The sequence below is a fragment of the Thunnus albacares genome, chromosome 12, assembly GCF_914725855.1.
Source record: "Thunnus albacares chromosome 12, fThuAlb1.1, whole genome shotgun sequence".
Classification (NCBI taxonomy): Eukaryota; Metazoa; Chordata; class Actinopteri; order Scombriformes; family Scombridae; genus Thunnus; species Thunnus albacares.
Window position 1 is genome coordinate 20902973 of NC_058117.1, and position 23211 is coordinate 20926183.

Genomic DNA, 23211 nt, shown 5'->3' on the forward strand with positions numbered 1-23211 from the left:
AAGACTTTCACCCCTTGATATTGAAATTACTCAGTCAGCTCTGTCTGAGTAACATGCACTCATCTAGGGTGTATTACACCCCGACTGATTCCAATCAGGACGAGAACCTCAAGGCTTTAATAGTTTTTGTTATGGTTGGAAGGGGACACGTGAATTAATTGCTCAACAGCCTGTCCTTCCTTAATGAATTCCTTGTACTTTGCTCTTTCGCCCTCTTAAGGAAAATGGTTACTTGGCAGCGCATAAATTTGGCAGCCCGTCCCCTAGTTCCTGGGCAACTAATAAATTAAATTTATTAGACCGGCTAAGCTATGGTCCATTAAGGAGAATGTGATGTGAGATTGCTAAATTTTCAGATTGGCTGTGCTTAATATATCGCATTAGCAATACAACAACAAGTAGCAGAGAAATGCTGTTATATCTTTGGTGCCACACTTCAGGTTTAAGAGTCAGTTGACTGACACAACATTAATCAGCAACGATTTTTATAATCAATTCATCGTTACAGTTGTTTAATCAAGCAAAAATGGCAAAAGGATCTTTGTCTCCAGCTTCTAAAATGTAAAGATTTGCTTCTTTTCTGTTTTACATCATTTTAAATTGAATATTTTTGAGCATTGGACAAAACAAGACATTTGAAAGTGTCACCAGAATTTGTTACATTTTCCACTATTTCTACATTTCATAGACTAAAAGAGTAGTCGATTATATGGATCATATGGATGAGGACGATTATTTTCACTGTCGATTAATCTACTGGTAGTTTTCTCGATTAATCGATTAATAAAAATGCCTGTGAAAAAACTTCTAGAGCTTCAGTCTTTCTTAAATCTTTTCTTACAAGCAGCAGTCCAAAATCCCAAAATATAAAATTTACTGTAATGTAAGACAAGCTAAGGCAGCCAATTCTTGATCAAATCAATCATTTTTGCTTGAAAAATGATTTAAACAATTAATCTATTATTAAAATAATTGCTATTTTGATAACTAATTGATTAATTGACTACTCGTTGCAGCTCTAGTCGATTAATCCAAAAATAATCTAATGAAAAGTGAAAAAATGAAAAGTGAGAAATGATGATCATCTGAACTTGGAATATACTGCCACACCAACAGACCACACAAAGACACAGACGAGCAGTAGAGAAAGTAACATTTTGATGCAGCTGTGGTACATCTGAACATCTCTACATTGATTTTTGCATTAAATCATAATGAACAAATTGTCGTAGCCCGAGGTAAAGATAATTTAGGCTTTCATCTCTCCTGAGCTGTTAATGCACTTTCCTCCTTTCCATCTTGGCATATTTTTTTTCTTATGATGTAACTGTGGCTCTTAAAGGTGCAGTGTGTAGAATTTAGAGGCATCTAGTGGAACGCACGCTACACACTTGGGGGGGGGGGGGGTTTCTGCAACATCACCGCTAGATGCCACTAAATCCTACACACTGCACCTTTAAGTGCAACGCTCTGAAATGTTTTAACCCCTGGAGCCGATCCATCACTTCCACCTAACCACATGCTTTATATCTGTGCAAGCAGCTGGAAAACAAACCGACAGCTGCCACCTGCTGAAACTACTTGTACATCTGCTTCAAAACTTGACTTCCTCAGTCATGAGGAAACAGACAGCAGCATAAAATGTGGGTAGTAACGACTGGAAGCCATCAGAGGTGGAATCACATCACATATCTCTCCTGCAGTACTCACATTTTAACGCTGAGCTGAAAGGTTTAGGCGATATATATATGCAACTATATTGATATTCCATTAATGGTTTAAGTGAGTGGTTCTCAATCTGTGGGTCAGGCCCCCATAAAGGGTTGCAGGTTATATCTGAGAGGTCACGAGAAGATTAAGAAGATATGAAAGCAGAAAAAACATGTTTCTACTTCCAGAAATGTGTTTCATTATTCTTTAACCTTTGCATTTTTTCTTGTGATTTACCGGAAAATTTTCAGTGTTTCAAGCCTTTTAAAAATTATTCCAAAATAATCCAAAAAACAAGAGAAAAAATGGTCACAGCTGGTAACATACTTCACTTTAAGGGGTCACAAACCGAAAAGGTTCGGAAACACTGGTTTAAGCTATTTTTATCCTCTAGTTCCAGCCTCTTCATTGTGAGGATTTGTGATATTTCTTTGTCTTATGTGACAGTAAACTTTGGATATGAAAAATTGGTTAGACAAAACCAGACATTTGAAGATGCCACCTTGGGCTGTTGGAAATTACAACAGACATTTGTTACTATTATCTGCCATCTTATAAACCAAATGATGGGAGCTGCAATCAACAGAAAATGAAGCAGCAACTATTTTGATAATTGAATAATCCTTTTAGTCATTTTTTCAGCAGAAATATAAAACATTTGCTGGTTCAAGCTTTTCAAGTTTGAGGACTTGAAGCTTTCCTTTGTCATACATGATATTAAACTGAGTGTTTGGATTGCAGTCTGTTAGTCAGGCAAAAAAGACAGATGACATTGTTGGTCGCAGCTCTACTTTTGTGTAGTTTTATAAATATGAATAAAAGGGCATGAAATGAAAAACACACTTGGTTTATAATAGTTGAGTTTAATCATAAATCAGATATATTTTAATATACTATATTCATTACTATTATAAATTATTCCTTTACCAACAGATTTGCTAACCGTGCGAAAATATCTCCATCAGCACTCTGCTCCACAAGCACACAGGTGCACACACACCACACCTGCAAGCCGCCATGTGCGACCAGCCACTAAGCAGCTCCTCTAAAAGCAATCAGGAGAGAAGTACACAGCTAACAGGCACCTCTGCAGTACTTACTGAACACAGAACTTTCCACGAGACCACTGCTCTATATTTTAGACTGCTGTCAGCACACATACTGAAACAAATGTCCTGCCCTTTAAGCAGCACTCTCTCGACTGTGATCAAGTCACTGAGAAAAATTGCAAAAAATCCCCCGAGAAGCACAGAAACACGGGGATGGATTCATGTTGTGTGAACTGGTCAGATCAGATAAGCCTGGGTATATTAATTATTATAGGGCTGCAACTAACGATTATTTTCATTATCAATTAGTCTGTTGCTGTTGTTTAATCTGTTTTCTTGATTAATTGATTGACTTGTTTGGTCTGTAAAATGTCAGAAAATGATGAAAAATGTCAATCACTGTTTCCCAAAGCCCAATATGACACAGTCCACAACCCAAAGATATCCAGTTTACTGTCATAGAAGAGTAAAGAAACCAGAAAATATCCACATTTGAGAAGCTGGAATCAGAAAATTTGGAATTATCCTCTTAGAAAATGACTCCAAATGATTAATAAATTATCAAAATAGTTTGCGATTCATTTAATAGTTGGCAATTAATCAATTAATCAACTAATCATTGCAGCTCTAAATTATTATGCTGTGTGATTTGCATCAGTGCCCATAATCTAATTTCCATGCATGATAAAAGCTGCAATGCAAAAGTTCACAATGCATTTAAGATAAAATGAGGATTACTTATGTTTTTTGTTTTGTTTTTTTTCAGAAATTTGTATTTTACGTGCAAATGCTGAGACAAACAAAGCAGCAGTAAAAGAAGCCAAATGACAAACAGATCACCATAATTACTGCAAAGTAGCCTACATACATGAATTTTAACAATGAACAAGTTCTTGAAAAACAGTCCCTCTTAGCTCAATAAAATAAAGGAAAAACAGTCTCATTGACAGTAAGTAAAGCACCTGAAGCACCTGAATTATCAACTTTAATTAATTACTCATCCCTGAAACACTGTAGACATGCCTGACAGCTTTTGTCCTACAAACAGTTTGGCCATGTTAACTTCAGCAACAGTAAATAAACTCTGTCATCAGTGATTGATGCCTCATACTCACATCTCTGGTTGCGGCGCCTGCCTTTGTACATGGTCATGTCGAGAGGGAAAACACGGGTGAAGCTCCGCTGTGGTTGAGCCGACTTTGCTTCCTTCTCTTTCTCTCTTTCTCTCTCTCTCCCAAAAATAGACAGACAGCCGGTGTACTTGCAGCTCCAGCTGAGCCGCTTCAGACCGTACCATTTGTCAAACTATCCCAGGGGGAAGTCTTGCCTCAAATACTCAAGTCATGCTCCAAACGCAGCAGCACAAATTGAACAAAAAATCCCCCTTTTTGCCTCTGTGTCGCACAGATTAGGTGGAGAGAAATTACAATAAGTTTAATTATGATCGTTTATAAATTATTCAGGCGAATTGGCTTCCAAAAAGACTCTTTTTTTCTTTTTTTTTGTGCTGAAAAGAAAATCTAGCAATGGCAATTAGAGTGAGTCAAGACAAGAAGCAAACTTTAAGTGAATGTTAAACAAAATAGAGACGAAACTAATGTACATGTTGGCAGAGCTGTAGCCAGGATTTTAAAGTCCAAGCCCCCCCCCCCCCCCCCCCCCCCCCCCCCCCCCAATGCAAACTCTGCATTTTCATATTATTCAGTTAACTATTCATGTAGATTTTTTTAATAAAGTTTTGGTACAGAAATACTGAATCTATGAGTTATTTATTTACCAGCCCAAAAGTACATGGATTTTCTATTTTAAACAGCTTGTAAAATACTATCCGCGGGCTCGCAACTAACGATTATTTTCACTATCGATTTATCTACCAGTTATTTTCTTGATTAATAGTTTGTTCTATAAAATGTAAGCTGTACGTTCCCGGAGCCTAAAGAAAGGTCTTTAAATGTCTTGTTTTATCTGACAAACAGTCTAAAACCCAAAGATATTGATTCACCATCACAGATGACTTAAAAAAACTGAAACTATTCTTAATAGAGAAGCTGACACCAACATTACGTTGGTTTGTACAACTTTGGTGTTGGTCAGATAGTGTACAGTGGGTTTATCAGATTTTTTATGCTCAAAACAGCTGCCTGCTGCATCTGAGACTGAAACAAAATGGTAAAGTTGAGGGCAGTAAAACCAAAACAATGAGCTGAAAGATGCTAAAATGCTCCGTAGAGCTGAAAGGAACTGCAGAGTCAGGTGATCCCTTTCTGTGGGTTCATCACTATGAGGGACTGGTCACAGTCATGCATGCGTACATACCGTACACATACACACTTACACTTTTGCACTTTTATGCCACAATCATGTACAATACTGTACATTCACATGCACACAGTCTTTTTTGACTATGTCTATTTTGTTGTTTTTTATCTCAAATTTTTAAAATCCATTTGTTATTTAGTTGTTTAAGGAACAGCGCCTGCAAATTAGCCCTTTATACACAACATGTGTTGTGTTTCTTTTTCAGATAACAATGTTTATCTGTATTGTCCCTGTTTATGGGACTATTTCAAGAGCAATGCACGTATTTTCTTTATACAGGAAGATGCTACTTTCTCTTAATCCAATTAAGCTTTTTTGGCATGATATTTTGATCAAAAAACATGTTGCCAAGGCATAAACGGTAACTAATCAGAAAAAGAAAGAAGGAATTCTGTGTTTTAAATGATATAAAAGTCATGGAAAATGTCCTACACCAAAGCATGCCTTCCTTTATGACTCTCTGTCACACACACACACACACACACAAACACAATTCAGCCTCAATTCAAAACACATTTGTAGCAAATTAACCACAAAAAAAAAAACCTAATCAAGAGAGTCACAAGTGAATGACTCCTATTTGATATTCAAGGTTCATCTTAGACTCTTACATCCTGCTTTTTCTTCCCTTAAAACCTGCAGAAAAATCCTGTTTGACCCCACTAGTCAAACAGCGCTCTTTCATCTGTTGGAATGGTAAATCAGTTTGCTATCGCCACTGTCTCCTATTCAACTCTCTCTCTCTCTTTTTAAAAAAAATAATTTAAAGTGGATGGGCTGTGGACTTAGGAGACAGATTGAAAAGCTGAGCACCCAGAGGGAAGCAGCCTACTGATTCTCCAGCTGTTGCAGCATTTGGGCTGTGTTGTAGATGAAGCCCTGTAATTGTAATATCTAATTACACTGACATGGGGTTTGCAGCTGTCTCGCGCACAGCCTGACATCTTAATAGTCCCCCAGCTTTTCGAAGAAACATTAATGAGACAATTATCTGATGAGACAAGAGAAAAATGGTAAAACAGAATAACTAAAAGATGCTGTATGTGCTTGTGCTTTTGATTTTTTTTTAAATATTTTTCTCTTCATATTCATCTCTTAATACAAAACAATCCATGTGTCATCAGTTAACAAGTTGTTTAAAACTGCTGCAAAAAAAACATAAAGCTTATCACTAAAAAATGTCACTTTTCATGGAATAAAATGAATAATCGGTGCAAGAGTTTTACTGCTGAGGATACAAATGAATCATACATGCTGTGGGACAATATAAGAATATAAGATGTCCCAGTTTTGGTGGCGTCGCCTTCACTGCTATTCTCTCAGCACCATCTAGTGTTCATGAAGATGGAAAATTCATGAAGTGAAACCAGAGAAAATTGCCTGCTAGAGAGAGAACAAATCCATATTACAAACAGGGTAGCTTTTTGATTATAATGTAATGTTTGATATATGATGATTAAATTAACATTGTCCTTTCAAATGAGCAAAGAGCTGTGGTGGGGTTTTTTTCTCCAGAATTTCAAATAGACAGTTATCTAAAATAGAGAAACCTTTCCCAGCAACAGCTTTTTTAAACTTGAAAATAAATATGCAATACATTTCTTGAGCTTCATCAAATCATATTCTTTAAATTCATGAGAGCTCAGCTTTATGTAACCAACAGTTTCCAATCATGCATGAAGACTTTACACCACCTTGGATTTAAAGCTCTGTTCTGTACTAAGTATTTTAACCACAGTGAGGCGCTCAAAGACTACAAGTCAGCAGTCACACATGAACGCTCTTACACATTATAAACCAGAGATGATGGGAAGCAGATATGATCACAGTATGCACTGCTTTTAAAAAATGAACCTTTAAGTATCAGTACATCTTTGTCCAGATTTTATCCACAAAAGCTGACACTAAGAGAAGAAATGCTGAGTTGAGTGAAACAGTGCTGTGCTGTTCATCACCAGCAGACATCTTCATCTGGATCTAAGTAGCTGCTGTCTCAGGCCAACCACCAGTGTGATTGAATGTCACTTTTACTTGCATGAACTACTTAAAGTCATTGTGTGGGCTATTCAGTCATGTCCGAAGGAATTTAATTGAGTAAAGCAATCGCTGGAGCTTCAGTATCTCGCAGCTATTAAATTTACTCAAGCATGGGACAGCATGTGGGCCGAGCCGCACGCTGCACACTCAGAGCATTAAAGGTTTGAATCTGACCTTGTGACCTTCCCGTCACATGTCTACTACAGCGCTGTCACCAGCAGGTCTCTAAGGTCTTCTGATCAGGGTTTGCTGGTTGTTCCTCGATCTGAGCATAAAACTAAAAGAGACGATGCTTTTGAGGTTGTGGCTCCTAAACTTTGGAAGTCTCTCTCTTTGGATTTAAGGTCTGTGGATACCTTTAAAAAGAAGCTAAAGACTCATTTGTTTAGACTTGCCTTTATCTATTTTTTCTATTTTCTATTTGTTTTTTATTGTGTTTTATGTCTGTATGTATGTTTGTGCTTTATTTCCTCTGTGAAGCACTTTGTGACGTCTCTGCCTCTTGAAAGCTGCTATATAAATAAAGTTACTTACTTACTTACTTCATACCTTTACACAACTGCCTCTCCTGTCACATCTCATTGTGTGTAATTTAATAAAAAAAAAAAAAAAGGAATGTGTTCAAGAAAATATCAAGAATTCACATCTCGTGCAGACTGCGCCCACCTCTGACAATATAGTTCCAGAGCCTAATCAAATATAAAGTTCATGTTTAAAAGATAAGGCGTGTAAGGGTTAAATTTCAAAGGGGCAGCAGAGAATAAAAGCAGAAAAGATGATTTCCAAAGCAGAGGGAGACGTTACAGTAGGCTCCTACAGTATACCCCTGACACTTACGGTGCATTGTTAATATACTGAATTTATTGCATGTGTGCGTGTGTGTATGAGGGGACTGTGTGTGTCCACAGATGTTTACAGGGAAACTATGAAGTGCAGCCAGTGGAGCCGCAATATGACGTGCTATGGAGAGGAACAGTTCACTTTTGTTGCTGTACGAAGCTCTGTGGGATTTTAGCTCTCACCACCTTTGTTCAGAAGACACACATTCACCTGAAAGCTTCTTGGCTAGATATGCTTTTGAGCCCTTAATGTAACTTCCCTCCTCTGGGGAAACACAGTGTGACAGTTGTATTTCTCAGGAAATATAACTGTGTGGTTTTGTGGTTTGTCAGCGTACATAACAATGACAGAAGCAGCTTTAACAGGACATATGCTTTTCCTGTTATTTTTATACTGTTATGATGTCGGATGTCTATGTTAAACATGGTCAAAACAGAATAGAAACAGCAACAGAAAAGTAGTTATGAATGTGATTCATTGTTCTCATTATTTAGGTTCTATGAACCTAACGGCCTTAACAACATACAGCTTTTTTCAGTGCCTACCAAAGGAGACATACTTGATTAATGTTGGATATAAGACCTGAAATGCATCCTTAAAATAATTATCTGGAAAAAAAGACCAAAATTGAATGAAGCAGCCAATGCAACAAGTAGGGACGCATTGATCCAATCTGCCGGATTAGTATCAGCGTTGATACTGAATATCAAGTGGATTGGGTAAAGGCCATGAAAAGACCGAGCTACACTGAATACAGTTTTCTTTTTCTTTATACTGACATTTTATAATGTCAGTATCATTATAAAATTCAGTCTATCTGTTATCAGTTACATTCACTGATGTACGGCGGCCACAGCAGTCTCTGGCCTCATGTTACCTTACATAAAAATGATGAAATCCACTATGTCCCTCACAGCAAGATTTGTGACAAAGACACCACTTTATCAGATCAGTATCCTGAGTCGAGGTATCAGGAAAGAAAAAATTGGATTAATGCATCCTTTGCAATAAGAGTTTTTTTAGGATTACAAATTACCTGAAACACTTAAAGGATCATTCCAGTTTATTCTAACTTGGGTCTTATTTTTTTTCTAATTTTAGCTGCTATGATAACATTGTACACATCATGAGATTAGGAAACACAGGGCAAAAAAAGTGATCAGCCATACAGTAGGACAGGCTGTAATCAAGCCAACAGTTTAGCCAGATTATCTAAACTAATGTATATGGAGGTAAACGCACCCAAAATGTCAGTAATAATCCCTGTAATATCGCACTCAATAAGTATCACTAGAGTACGACGGGTCAAAGCTGAAGCAGGAAGTGGTTTGTGGAAACTATGATGGATGTTTACAACAGACAGTTTGATCAATTAATCATGTTTTCCTTTGTTTTCTTTTTCTAAATGAAGCTTAGCCAAAGTTCAGTCAGGAAGACTACCTTTTGCATGCCAGGTGTAATTTTATCGCTCATACCTCGCTGTCATTCTCATTTCTCACACATGCTCAATCATTTCCTAGCTGTCAGTCCATGGGGGCGTACTTTGAGTTTCAGCGGTCACCAGCTGATCACTTCTACCGAACAGCACGGCAACACCTTTTCATTGTTAACCTACCATCTGGCTGCTGTCTTTTTAAATATGTCTGTCTCTCTCTGCTTTAGTCTAACATGCTGCCGTTATGCGCGGCCCTCCACCTCCCCATCTCCACCCGGTCTCCAGAGCAATTCATCAGCTATCAGCCTCATCTCAAGTCATCTACCACCAGCACCACCACCACCACCGCTGCTGCGGCTGCTCAGGGATGATGTCCCTGTGGAGTCCAAGCGCCAAAGACTATCATTTCTATCTGTATAATAAACATCATCTTTTCTCATTCAATTGTCTCTCCTGATTGAAATAAGTTTGGAAAACCTCTAGTGACTCTGTCATGTTCTCAGATCTCAGCAATTAACTTAGTGAGTATCATGTTATTGTGACTGATAGTAATGGTGGCCATAACGGTGGAAAATAACACCAAATTGTAACAAACAGAGAGACCAGTTGCAGAGTATCAGTAATAAAGTTCTACAATAATAGTTCTTGAGTCACATTATCATAAAGAAAATCACTGTGAACACAACTCAACCTTCAAGATTTACCACTGCTATATGTGTGATTTTACAGCCAGAAATGCATGAAACTGGGCAAACGGAGGCTGGAATTACAGATGTGACCCTGCAGTGCTCTTATTCATATTTAATGAGAGAGCAGAGCTTAGGGAGGACTTTTATTTTCCATGGAGGAGGTCGTGAACTAATCAATAAGTAATATAAGGAAGATTTACAGGGATCTACTGAACACCCATGAGACCTGGGCTCTGAATGTTTCCTCCTTGATGCTGTCTTTTGGTTCTGTCTGTGTCTGCTGCTTTGCTACTGCTCTTTCTCCTCATCTTTTCAGTCTTATCTTTATATTCAAGCTCGCCCCGTGTCCTCGCTGTTGTCTCGCTGTATTTAACTCCTAAAAATAGATTCTGTATCTTAGTATCGTCACATTGGCTATACGTCTCCATCTCATAGCTATCTTTAAGGTTTTACTGGTCAAATTTAAGATTGTAAACAAGATAAATCACATAACCTTTGACCATAACCTACCATCTGGCTCCTACAGTACTGTAGGAGCCAGATGGTAGCTTGAGGTAATATTGGCAATATTGATAAAAAAATAAGAGTTGATCATTTCAAGCCATTTGGTCTCCAAGAGTTTGAAATAATGGGCCATTTTCAATCTTAAAGCTCATATTTTTATGGACTCGCTTTTATGAAATTATATCTTATTATTGGTATTGACGTCTTTTATGACTCTTGCTTATATACACTATTGCTTTTGCAGTCAGTTTTATGTGTTTTACAGCACATACGGAGCTTTGTTTTGTTATAAAGTTTAGAAAAATGCTGTTTTTATTACATTTAGAGGCATTACATATTTTAAAACTAAACACGCATGTTTCATTTACCAGATAACTTGCCAATTACAGCGTGGTTATTAGGATGTAAATAAAATCCATACTGGATACGTAGATTTGGACAAATATGTTAGTACAAGAGGACAAGAGGTTAGGGAATAAGGGAGTAACAGCTTATTGTTTGAGGGGATTGTTACTGAGACAGAAATAATTGAGAAAACATGGTAACAGTGTTGGTAGTGTAACTAATTAGTTGTGGTTTAATTTATTTGAAAATTATGATATATTTACAAAATATATTCTTTGGGAAATTACAATGTAAAAGTTTTAAATAATGTGTGGCGTACTTGTAATATAACTAAGTACATTTACTCAAAAACTGTACTTTTTTGAGGTACTTGGACTTGAGTGTTTATTCATATACTTAAATTTTATGCTGTTTTTATACTTAAAACTTTTTGTCACTGGTTTCTTCTCAAATACGGATAAGTGTGTAAAATTACAAGGCATTGTTATAGATGAAACCAATGGTTCCCAAACTTTTTGATTTGTGAACTCTTACAAAAAAAGTCTACTTGGGCCCCTTTGTCACATGTTTCACACGTTTGTGATTGTTAGTAGTTTCTACTGAGGAGCGTTTGCCCCTCTGAACTCCTCAGATGGCTTCATTTTAATAATACCTGAGCCACAAAGAGGTAAAATTGTCCACTATTTCACAAAAGAGCAACAATTTAGTAAAAGTCCAAAAGACTTTTCTTTCTTTCCTGTCCCATTAATCATTTCATGAACCCCACAGATTTATTTGAGTGAGTCTTTGGAGGGGACGGCCCCAAGAAACAGCAGAGGATGAAAATCTTGTTCACCCCTCTTACAGTTAATATCGGTACCCAGAATATAATGCGTTACCTAGTGATTGTCCAGCAATGACCCTGGCGTTCTCTCCGCCCACGGCTGCCCTGGCGTTCCTCTCGCTGGCATACTGAACGAAGGCGTAGCCCTTGTGCACAGAGCAGCCCACAATCTTGCCGTACTTGGCAAAGATGGCCTCGATGTCGGCCTTGGTTACCACAGCCGTGTTGAGGTTGCCGATGAAGACGCGGGAGTTGAGGGAGCGTGGGTCATTCTTGTTAGTCACGTTGCTGGTCTGGGTCTTCCCAGTCATCCTAGTCCTGCAGCACTGCCTGCTGGGAGACACAGAACACACTGCTCAGAAAGCCAGGAAGGTTAGATTATAGAGGTTACCCACAGAAAGCCAAACAGACAGCAGCAGTGGGATGTAAACAGTGGTCAGAGCTGGAAGTATACGTTGTAGATAAATGCAATTCCATCTTTGTTTTTATAAGTCCCTTTTAAACCCCACTGGATGGTCAAAAAAAAGAAAAATGTGTTCTTTTCTTCAGCAGATATAAGATTTTCTTCACCTAGCAGGACCAATGTACTGGTCACCACAAAAGGCTGATTTATGGGATCATATTTCATTATTTGTTCAAAAGATTTCAGAACTGAAAAACTAAACACTGGAGAGCTACGGTTTCAGTGAATCATAGCAGGCTGCAACGAAATATTCTCTTTAACACTGATTAATCTGCCAATTATTTTCTTGATTAATTGATGAATTGTCTTGTGCATAAACTGTCAGAAAATAGTGAAAAATGTCCATCCTAATGTCTTCAAATTGCTTGTTTTTGTCCAATCAACAGTTCAAAACCCAAACAAATTCAGTTTAATAACATAGTGGACTAAGAAAGTCAGAAAATGTTCACATTTTAGAAGTCAAAATTCTTAATAATGACTTAAATGATCAAAATAGTTGATTATTTACTCATCTTTTCAGCTCTCTCATTAGAGTACAGTTTTAGTTATCCAATCATCTTCACCTGTACTCTCTATCATCTTTCCATGTTTGTCTTAACTGAGGTCCAAGAAACATGCAAGCTGAGGCAGACTGCTGTCTGCAGGAGGTGAGAGGAACTCTGACATGGCAGCAGTGATTCTGAGGTGTGAATCTGACAGATCTCACTATATATGAGAACTGTGTTCCCACATTTGAAAATAGCACATCACACTGAAGTCGCAAGTGTCTTCACGTGCTGTTTTGGCCTCTTTTTTTTCTTCTGAGTCTCCTCCATGTGTAATGCCTTTACATGCTGGTCAGTCATCCTCCAGGTATTCTAAGTATTAACAGTGCAGATCATACATGCACCAATTACATCTCTTTATCACTTTCAAACAGAAACCAGGTCAACTGAAAAAAATGAAGGATTTCATTGGAACCTTTAAATAAATTCGCCCGCGGGTATAAGGCTGACAAATCATCTCATCTGGGCCCTTTAGTGATCGCGCTCTAAACATGAGCAGTCGTTCATGAGGTTTTTACAGCCCCCTGCAGCCTGCACTGGAAGTGTCTCCATAGCAATTCACAAGGTGGATTGTGGCACGTACACTCAAAGATGAAGGAAGTACCTCTCAGGTCGCTGCTTCTTGGAATTCCCTGATGGTGCTTATTTTTTGTATGTTTCTATTTGTGTACACGTCTGTAATGAGGCTTTTTTAACCCAGATTCCACAAACTGTAGACACATTATTATCACAGATGAAGCTCTTATGAGGCTGTAAGGGCAGTCGGAGAGACTTCCATCAAGGAATTGAGCATTTATAGCAAATGGTTACACAGTCAGATTTAGCAGAGAAGGCTCTGCTGTTTGAGGGAGCTCTCAAGGAACCGGAGCTGCAATGAGGAATCTTCTGGGAGAGCTAATCTCAATAATTAATATACATGAACATTAATCAACAAAATGAAATACCACCGAAAGAGGAGGTCAGGGAGGTGGAGGGAGCTGCAGCAGCAAATGGAGTTGACATGAGCGAATTAGCAGAGACAACAGGTTATAATGTCCGAGGTCTACACCTGCATGAATATAAATGGATGTAACTGGCCACACAGCTGTGAATGAGTCATCAGAGAATGAGAATCAGCCGATACAAGCTCAACTTCAGTGGCGTCCTCCAAACTAACGCTACGTTTAATTCATTTTGGGCTGCAGTGTCTCGGTGTTTAGCACTGTCACCTCACAGCAAGAAGGCTTTTATATTAGAGCTCAAACAATTAATCAAATTAAAGTTAATCTGCAAATATTTTGATAATCGATTAATTGTTTATTTTTCAGCTTCTCAGTCACGAGGTTGTGCTGCCTTATGTGACTGTAAACTACACGTCTTTGGGGTTTGGACAGTAAGCCGGACAAACCAAGCAATTTGAAGACCATGGACCTTTGTTGGGACATTTTACTGACAAAATGATTAATCAGTCATTAATTTATCAAGATTATAACCAGCGGTCTCCCTAACTGAAGGTGTTCCCGTTTCCTCCTCCTGTGGCCCAATAAACTGCAGCTCAGGGCTCAAATTTATCAAACAATTAAAAGAGAAGTTTTGGATTTAAGCAATAAAATTAAAAAAAAAAAAAAAAAAAAAAAAAAATCACTTTTACATTACTCACAAACCTATATGTAAAAATGAAATCCATTTATCAATTTATCATTTTCTTTTGACTTGAAATTGCTTTAATATGATTAAATCTAAGAGCAGCAGTGCAGCAATATAAATATTTGGGCACTGTCCTAGATGAGAAGTTCATATTTGATGCAAATATAGATGCTAAATGTAAAAAGGCAAATCAATAGCTGTTCTTTCTAAGTTTTAATGTGGACATGACACTGATAAATATGTTTTATTCTTCTTTTACTGACTCTGTCATTTCTTTTGCTATGATTTGCTGGTTTGGCAGTCATAGTCTTAAAAATAGGAACAAACTGGAAAAAATTGTCAAGCTGTGCTGCAAGATTACTAGCGCTACCCTTAATGGTCCTCAGCACTTCTATGAAATGAGGGTCACCTCAAAAGCACAGATTGTTGTTTTTGAACCCTCAACATCCTTTACATGTTGAGGTCAAGTTGCTTCAATCAGGGTGGAGGTTTTGTCTCCCCAAAGGTAGCACTAGTAGATACATTATTCCATCTGCTATTGGTTTTTTAACAAACTATAACCTCAGATGTCATCGTGTCTTTCTTTTTCCATGATTCATGGTGACAGTGTAGGAGATTTGGATCTTGTGATGTGTGTGATTATGTTGTATTTGTGTTGGACTATATTGTCTGTAAAGCAAATTGGGGACATTAAAGTTTTTGAGTCTGAATCTGAATCTAATGTAAAAGTGCTGCAGATCCCAGGTGGCTGCAGCACAGAGACAGAAGTCAGCACACATCTACTGAAACATGTTTAGGAATGACATGTACAAAATATAACCGGTCATCATAAATAATATGAGGCAAAATGTTTAATTCAGAATAGGGTCGTTTTTGGCTACTGTTTGAAGCAGCTTCTTTTCTTCACAGTATTAAATTCTCCTTCTTTATATATTATATGTTTTCTCTGATGTACCTTCGCTACCAGCAGCAGAATTCCCCTCCAGCTCCACTTTGTTGGTTTCATTTCAGCCAATTACCCAATCTATTATCCCTATTTATATATCATACATATGTTAGGTTGTTATTATTTTCATGTGTGACCTGTTACTGGATATATTAGAGATTTCACATAATTAAAACAAACTTTTTAAGACCTTGTTTTTGCAGATTGACTTACCACTAAGAAAAATGTGAGGATTTCTATAAAAAAGAATAACCAATGGGGCAGATATAGGGTGAAGCCTTGTCTCTGATTAAAGGTGTTAAAAGTTACTCTTACACTTCAGTATGAGTTGCAGTAAGTTGCTTGATAAGTGTGTCTTGTTCTCTCTTTTTTAAGCAAAGTCTTTTGATCCTGAGTCTCTGCTCTTTAGACGATTCTCAAGTGTAATTCTTTGAAGTTTGATTGTAATATTTTTGGGCAGCGAAATCGCTTACAGCAAGAAGAACCTATGGACTTACTGAGCTGAGCTAGCATACAACACTTCATATTCAGTATTTAATTTTTAATTGCCACTGGTCAACTTTTTAACTGCATGAGACTTTACTACATGTACTGTGTTGTCCTTTTATGTGCACTTGATCTTCTTAGATGTACTTTATCGTATTTCTACGGGTGTTATACACCAGAAAAAGACACATTTCCATCATGGACATTTAAGTTTTCTTGAATCTTAAATCTTAAAGATTATTGTCTGTATTTTGTCCCCTTAATTCCAGTTTTCTCCTCTGGGACAAAGAAAAGCAACTCAGGTGAACTGGAGGCTTACTTTAATCTGTTAATGTTTTATGCTTTCTAGGATCAAACCAAAACCAAAAACACAACAGGAGTCTGAATAGGAAAAAGTATGTATAGAAAAGGGATGGACAGACATGACAACATCTATAGATATTCTCTAAAAACACATTCCTATACTGTACATTTTCCCTGTTGAAGATGGGGGGGCAGGCATGCAGAATGGAAACCTTACACACACATATACACACATACACACACAAAAGCACACAAACACAGACATGTGCCAATACTCTCTGCAGTAGATCTCCTCTCAGACACACTTCACATCACAATTTTCCCCATCCTACCTCCTCTTTACTTGAATCCTTTGACTCAACCCACACATAATCCAGTCTAAATCTCCTCTGCTGTTCTTAAAAAAAAATCTCCTTTTTGCACGACGCAGAATGGAAGATAATTTAACACCGCTGCGAGTCCCATAATGTGGCGATGCTGTCATTGAGTTTTTTTGGAACTGATTAACTTAATTATCAACAGAGCAGCGGACTAAAAAGCTCACCAGTCAATCCAATCAAATCAAATCTCATTCACCCTGTCTCTACCTTTGAACAGCCTCACAGCTCCGGCACCTAACCCAAAACCACTAAGTGACTGATGGATATGAAGTGCATTGAATGGTCTCTTTAAGGCAAATGTACAGAGGTGAGGCCATTAGATGGTTGATTAAGCAAGCAAGAGCAGATTTTTAAGCAGATTTAATAGGTGAAAATGTGAGTTCCCTAATTTAAGCCCATGCTGAGCTGGGATTTAGTGCCAAATGAAAGCTTTGGCCTTTCCTCATTAAATACTAGTTGAAATGTTTGAATGAGCAGTGTATAGTTATAAGGAGTCAGGAAAAAGTGAATAAAAGGAAAAAGTTCAGAGGTTTTTCATATGTATATTCACTCTTTGCTGCATAGAGTTGAAAGCGGAGACGTGTGGCCCATGTGTAAAGGTAAAGTCACCTGTTTTTTTTACGTCTAAGTTTCTAAGAGTGTGGGTGTAAAAGAAAGCGCACAAGCTCAAAAGGGCCACTCAGCAGGTTACCGATCACATCCTGTAGTTATAAAACTTCTAAGAACTGCACTTGAGACTGCTCTGAAGAGCTAAAAGTAAAAAAAAAAGTTTTTCACTGAGACTAAAGACTAAAACACTTTTACCAAGTGATTCACTCCCACTTAAAGCGAAGTGTACAGTAAGTGTAACCTTTAAGAGCAGCTCTCAAGTGATCACATGATTAATCACATGTATGAACAGAGCAGAAATAGCTGATGAGAGACTCAGATTTACCCTACATGAGCCCCATTGTTCTACATATACATTATTATTTTACAATTATTTTATGTGGCTTTAATTTTCAGCCACTCTACAGGGATGGCTATCTGTCTGTTGTCCACCACTTCAGTCATGACTGAAATATCTCAACAACTACTGTATGGATTGCTATGACATTTTGTACAGCTATTCACAGTTCACGTAGAATGAAGCTTGTTAACTTTGGTGATCCCCTGACTGTTCCTCCAGTGTCTTTTTTGATGTTAACATTTTTAGTTTTGACTGAAATGTCTCCACATTTAATGGCTGGATTACCATGAAATCTGGTGCAAACATTCATGTCATAAACTAATGACTTTCACATCAGCCTCAGCTGTACTTTGTGTTTATTGCTAATTAGCAAATGTTAGCACGCTGACCTGCTAAATTAAGAAAGTGAAAATGGTAAACATTACACCTGCTAAACATGCAGCATGCACACTAAAAAACACTGGGTTAAAACTCACCCAGTTTGGGTCAATGTAGCATAAATACAACATTGGGTTAACTTTAGCAATCTGCTATTTTGACCCAGTGTTATACACAACACGCTTTAGCTGAAAACTGTCACAAATTTATTGTTTCTTGTACAAAATGATGTGCATATGACATTCAAGAGATACAAAAGTTATTAACAATCATCAACAAACCGTGATATGTCAGTTTAAAAAGAGCACAGTAGATTATAACAAGCTATAGTTTGGGCTAATAACCCAACATAAAATAAAAAATAACACTAAAACTGGGTCAAAACGATCCCAACCCCACAAACCCAGTATTGTGTTGGTGCTATATTGACCCAAACTAGGTAAAATTATATTTTTTATTTAATTATGTTATTGTTGTCATTGTGCGCATGTTAGCATGCTGATGTTAGCATTTAGCTCAGAGCAGTGCGTCTTCAAAGAGCCATTAGCATGACACTTACTTTTGTTACTTTTGTTTGTCACTTTAAGCCCAAAAAAAAAGGAAACTCCCTTTAAGCAGTTTGATAAATATTGGCACATTATCATAATAGCCTGGAGGCACCTATCATAGCAAGCAAAAGCAGCTATGGACCAGAAAAACATCAATCTGCTTCTAAAGTGTTTCTGTCTGTTACTGAGTTTCAAGCTTGATGCAGAGTTGCACAAGACATTAGTTCAGCTAATGGTTTGTACTTTTCTACAAAGTCTGTAAACTTGTCAAACTTCTATCAGCAGCTGACAGCATTGAATAGTCACTGGACTAATGCAATAAATAACCACAGGTTAGATCTGGAATAGAAATATATCTTCAGGCAGTCTGTCGCCTGTTAAATAGAGGCATTTATAAGCTTTCAGCCTCTTTTTCTCCACATGCATCACCTTAGATTATCACCTCAGAGACGCTTGAGTATTATTTTGTCAATTGCCCTCAATTACATGTTTTTAATGAAAATGATCACAGGAAAAAAGTGTTTAACATTATTCTTCTTGCTCATTCAAAATGGAAAAAGGGGACTTCAAAGGCAAATCTTTTACAATATTCATGAGTCTCTAAGATCCTCAAAGCCTTTTAAGAAGAAGCGTGTGGCATAACTGCTGGCAAACGCTGGTGGAAATGTCCCAGGCCAGAAAACACACTCACACTGAATTCAAAGCTCATAGGCAAGACAGGAGGAGAGCGATGGGTTGGATTCATCCTGGCACGTTTAATGCTCCAGGAATTAATGCTAAATAACATCTTCACGCATCAGTGAAGCTGTGAACTCATCCTAACTCATCACTGGCATGCAAAGACTTTTTGTTTGTCGCTTAAAAGTGCTCACTGGTAAAGTCTTTCTTATAACAGAGACGATTGACAGTGATGTTTTTTCTTCGGGGAGTTGTACAGCGTCCTCCCGTGTAGCTGAGGTTTCAAGTGTAAGTATTTCATGGATCCTCTTTGGTCCTTTCACACCGACTGTCAGGGCCTTCAGAGTCTGAATTCTCTGGAGATAAAGAAGCGAGGAACTGGTGAAAGTCATCATTTTAGCACTTCCTCTCTCCCTGATCTCCTCACCGACTCTCCCATCTCTCTCCCGTCTGAGGAGAAAGATGAAAACTCCTCATCCGATATGACAAAATACATAGGGGATGTGAAGGATGCATTCAGGCCACACTCACTCTCCACCGTTTGAATGTTGCATTGCAGCATTTTATCTTTAGCGAGTTGACAGTGTACAACCAAGAGCGTCTACTGTCGTCAACAGAGGAAAATAAGACTGAGTTTAATTTGTAGATGTCTTCATAACCTGTCTGCAGTGAGACATCGACACATCTCACCTTCTTCCTTATCAGACTCCAGAGACAGACATTTCTGGAGCTAAGTCTTCACTTTTGGTGCCTCCCTGGAAAAAATATGTCTGCATAAGCGAATGAGGTATGGGTCTATAATAAGCCAGTTTTTTTTTTTCCTTTTTGCATCATTCTTTTGAATGACAGCCAAACACATTACAGGGGAGTAAATGTGGACTGAAATCTAATTACATTTTTATACAGTCTAAATTTACGAACTACGCTGCAGTGTAGGTATGGGTTATTTTTCCTCTTCCTGCTTTTATGTAAGAACATACGCAGCATGAAATGTGAGGATTTATCAAAATGCTGCTGTGAGTAATGTGAAAGCTGAAAATAGTACTAAAATCACTCAGTGACTTTTATTACTGGGAGGTTTTAGAGTGTAATGATTGTAACTGACCTGACTGCCACTTAATCAAAAAATATTAAAACATTTAAATTGCACAAGGAATGGCTAAATTAAATATTAATCAATTTAACTGTAAAAAAAGAGCATTATATAGATTTTTGAGATTAACAAGAGGCGGTTGTGTTATAATTTGCTTTCTTACATGAGAAGATTGATACCACTCTGTGTGCAACACGTCCTCATAATTAAACAACCACATAGGTCGTTTGTACCATGCACTCCAGAACGACCTATCAGAGCGTTTTCTAATATGCTGCCTGTATTGGTGCTGTTCGAAACCTACAAATCACTGTTAAAAAATAATAATGTTCTATGTTGTGAGAATGCTGTGGTTAAGGTCTGGTTAGGTTTAGTCCACTTTTTGCTGTCTGTCTATCTCGCCACCTCCAATTAAAGAATCTGCTTGCTGACCTACAAGACCCCCCCCCCCCCCCCCCCCCCCCCCCCCCCCAACCCCTAACCCTTGTTATCTCACTACTCATGCCTACACCTAATCAAGTGCGTCATGTAGTAAAGTGGGTGTGTCGTGTAGATACTGTTATATTGTCATCTGAACTGCGTCACTTCTCTAGGTAATTATTACTACGGCCGCTAGGTGGCGTCTGTCACTCAAGGGTTGTTTTTGTCGGCTGAATTTGCGACCTATACTGTCATTTTTCTTTTGAGGACAGGCTGTGTGTTAAGTATGAAGCAGAGGGTTAGCTTAGCTTAGCATAAAGACTAGAAACAGAGAAATAACTAGCTTGGCTCTGTCCATAGGTAACAAAATTGGCCTAACGTCACCTCTAAAGCTCACTAATTAACATGTTAAAAAATGAAAAGCCTGGCCAAGGAATTGTCCGGCGCATAGCCCCATGCAAAACCACAAACTGTTATTTTTACACTTCAGTTTCTGGATGTATTAAACAAACATCATTTACTTTCTTCATTAGTGAGCTTTAGAGGTGCTGGTAGACAGACTGTGTTGCCTTTGGACAGAGCCAAGCTAGCTGGTCCCCCCAGCTGTTTCTAGTCTTTATGCTAAGCAAAACTAAGCTCAGCTAACTGTGTGCTGGCTGTGGCTTCATATTTAATGGAGAGAATATGGCAGAAGTATCAATCTTTCATCTCTCTCCAGCAAGAAAGTGTTTAAGGGGAAATAGCTAGCATGGTCAGTCCAAAGGTAAAACATCCACTTACCAGCAGGTCTGAAGCTCTCTAACACTTTATATCCAGTTTGTTTGATCTGTAGAAAAACCCAAATGTAAAAATGACACGTTGTGGTTTTATGTGGACAGTTTAGCCAGTTGTTCCCCCTGCTTTCTATCTTAAAGCTAAGCTAAGCTAACCATCTTCCGGCGGTAGCATTATACTTAACAGATAAGCCTTTTTCATTTTGCTTCATCCTTTTGAATGACAGCCAAACACATTACAAGGGAATAAATGTGGACTGAAATCTAATTGACAAACTACACTGCAGTGTACGTATGGGTTATTTTCCTTTTTCTGCTTTTATATGAGAACATTATGCAACATATAATGCTGAAAATAGTCCTAAAATCACTCTATGACAGAGACACTGTTATAACAGGGAAATTTTACAGCAAAGATAATGATTGTGACTGACTAGACTACAATCTTCCAATTGTCAGTCGTAGACAAAGAGAGAAACATTCTTACAAATGTAGAACTTCCACAAAGACAAAATAATATGCTTAATCAAAAAATATTAAATTGAAATTGCATGAGGAGTGGAGAGTCAAACTGCATAATGGCAAAAATTAAATTTAATCACAGAACATAATGAATTAAGCTCAGGCAAATTGAGAGAATCAGCTATAGAACAACAGAGCATTGTACAGTTTTGAGTTAACATGAGGTGGTTTTGTAATAACAGCACTTTGCAGGCCCCAATGTCCTTTTTAATAACACTTTCTCACCCTCGTTCATTTTTTTCCTGCTCCCTCGCAGCCATAAATTACTCAGCTAATGCCCCAACAGCAGCAGCTATTGCTGAATCATTCAAAGACTTCAATTAGCAATTAAGGACTTAATGAATAGAGGTCCTTGCTGGGCCATTCTGCTCCCAGCCCAGAGGAACCCAGTGGAATCTAATCTCTCCTGCAGGACTTGTACAGTAAATACTGGCTAACAGTGCAGAGAAGATAGAGAATAGCTTGTTATTGCCAACACATAATGAGCAACTTGCTTTGCAGTTTTTAGCTCCGTTTATATGTACCTGGAAATTCTTTGAGACAGTTTTGCTGTGGATCTTAACAAGGAAGGATGACTGTCAAGCACTATTTTTATTTTTTTTCCTCCGTAGCTACACCCCATTACCTTCTGCATAATACCTGTCTTGAGTTTGAATTGAAGAAGGAGAGGGGGAAATGGCAACAAAAGGCGAGAGAAAGAGATATAGAAGCAGAGAGGGGGAGAGAGAGGGAAATAAAGGGAGGTGAGATGGAAGGAGGGAATGAGAAAAGTTCAAAAAGAGGGGGGGAGGCATTTGCAATGCCAATCATCTTCAAGGAGCTTAGAACTGGGCCTAGGACCAGAATATCAAAGATAGAAAATGCAGGCATACATCATGCGGTAGGTAGGTAGAGCTAGCTTATAAATTATTACTGTGACTCTTTCCTTTTATATTACCAATTCTATCAGCCTTTTATCATTTACATATTTTTCATACCTTTAATGAACTGACTTTTTGAACTGTAAGGCTGTATGCTATGCCTCACTGTGTGAGGGCCCACAGCTATACGGCTATACAAAACCCCTGTAAAGGAAATACATTCCAATTTCAATCAGCTTTATCTCTCCTCTCCCCCCCCCCCAACATGAATTTATGGGGGCTCTGTGAAGCATGGCGACTGAGGGCAGACGCTCACGCGCCTAAAATGAGTTGTACCATAATCTGATTTGAGCAACCTATAGCCTCGACCAGTGATGACAGCAGAGAGATAAAAACACAATGTGACCTATACGGTGCGATGGAATGAAGCCATATATCTGGAAGACATTTCATCTCGTATCTTACAATAATAGCAGAGCTGATTATCTCC

General features: G+C 38.1%; 1 protein-coding gene across 5 annotated transcripts in view; it reads right to left on the reverse strand.

Annotated features, from left to right (window-relative positions):
- Positions 1-23211, reverse strand: part of LOC122993100 (RNA-binding Raly-like protein) — a 48034-nt gene that overhangs the window by 20027 nt on the left and 4796 nt on the right. For 2 of the 5 annotated variants that reach the window (XM_044366973.1, XM_044366974.1), the window contains 2 exons: positions 21347-21392; positions 11807-12081 (listed from right to left, as the gene is read on the reverse strand). In XM_044366973.1, the coding sequence (XP_044222908.1) occupies positions 11807-12062 (256 nt within the window). In that variant the 5' untranslated portion in view covers positions 12063-12081; positions 21347-21392. Of the gene's footprint in view, positions 1-11806; positions 12085-21346; positions 21393-23211 lie in introns of all 5 variants that reach the window. The other 3 variants (XM_044366972.1, XM_044366970.1, XM_044366975.1) reach the window with 3 other exon arrangements.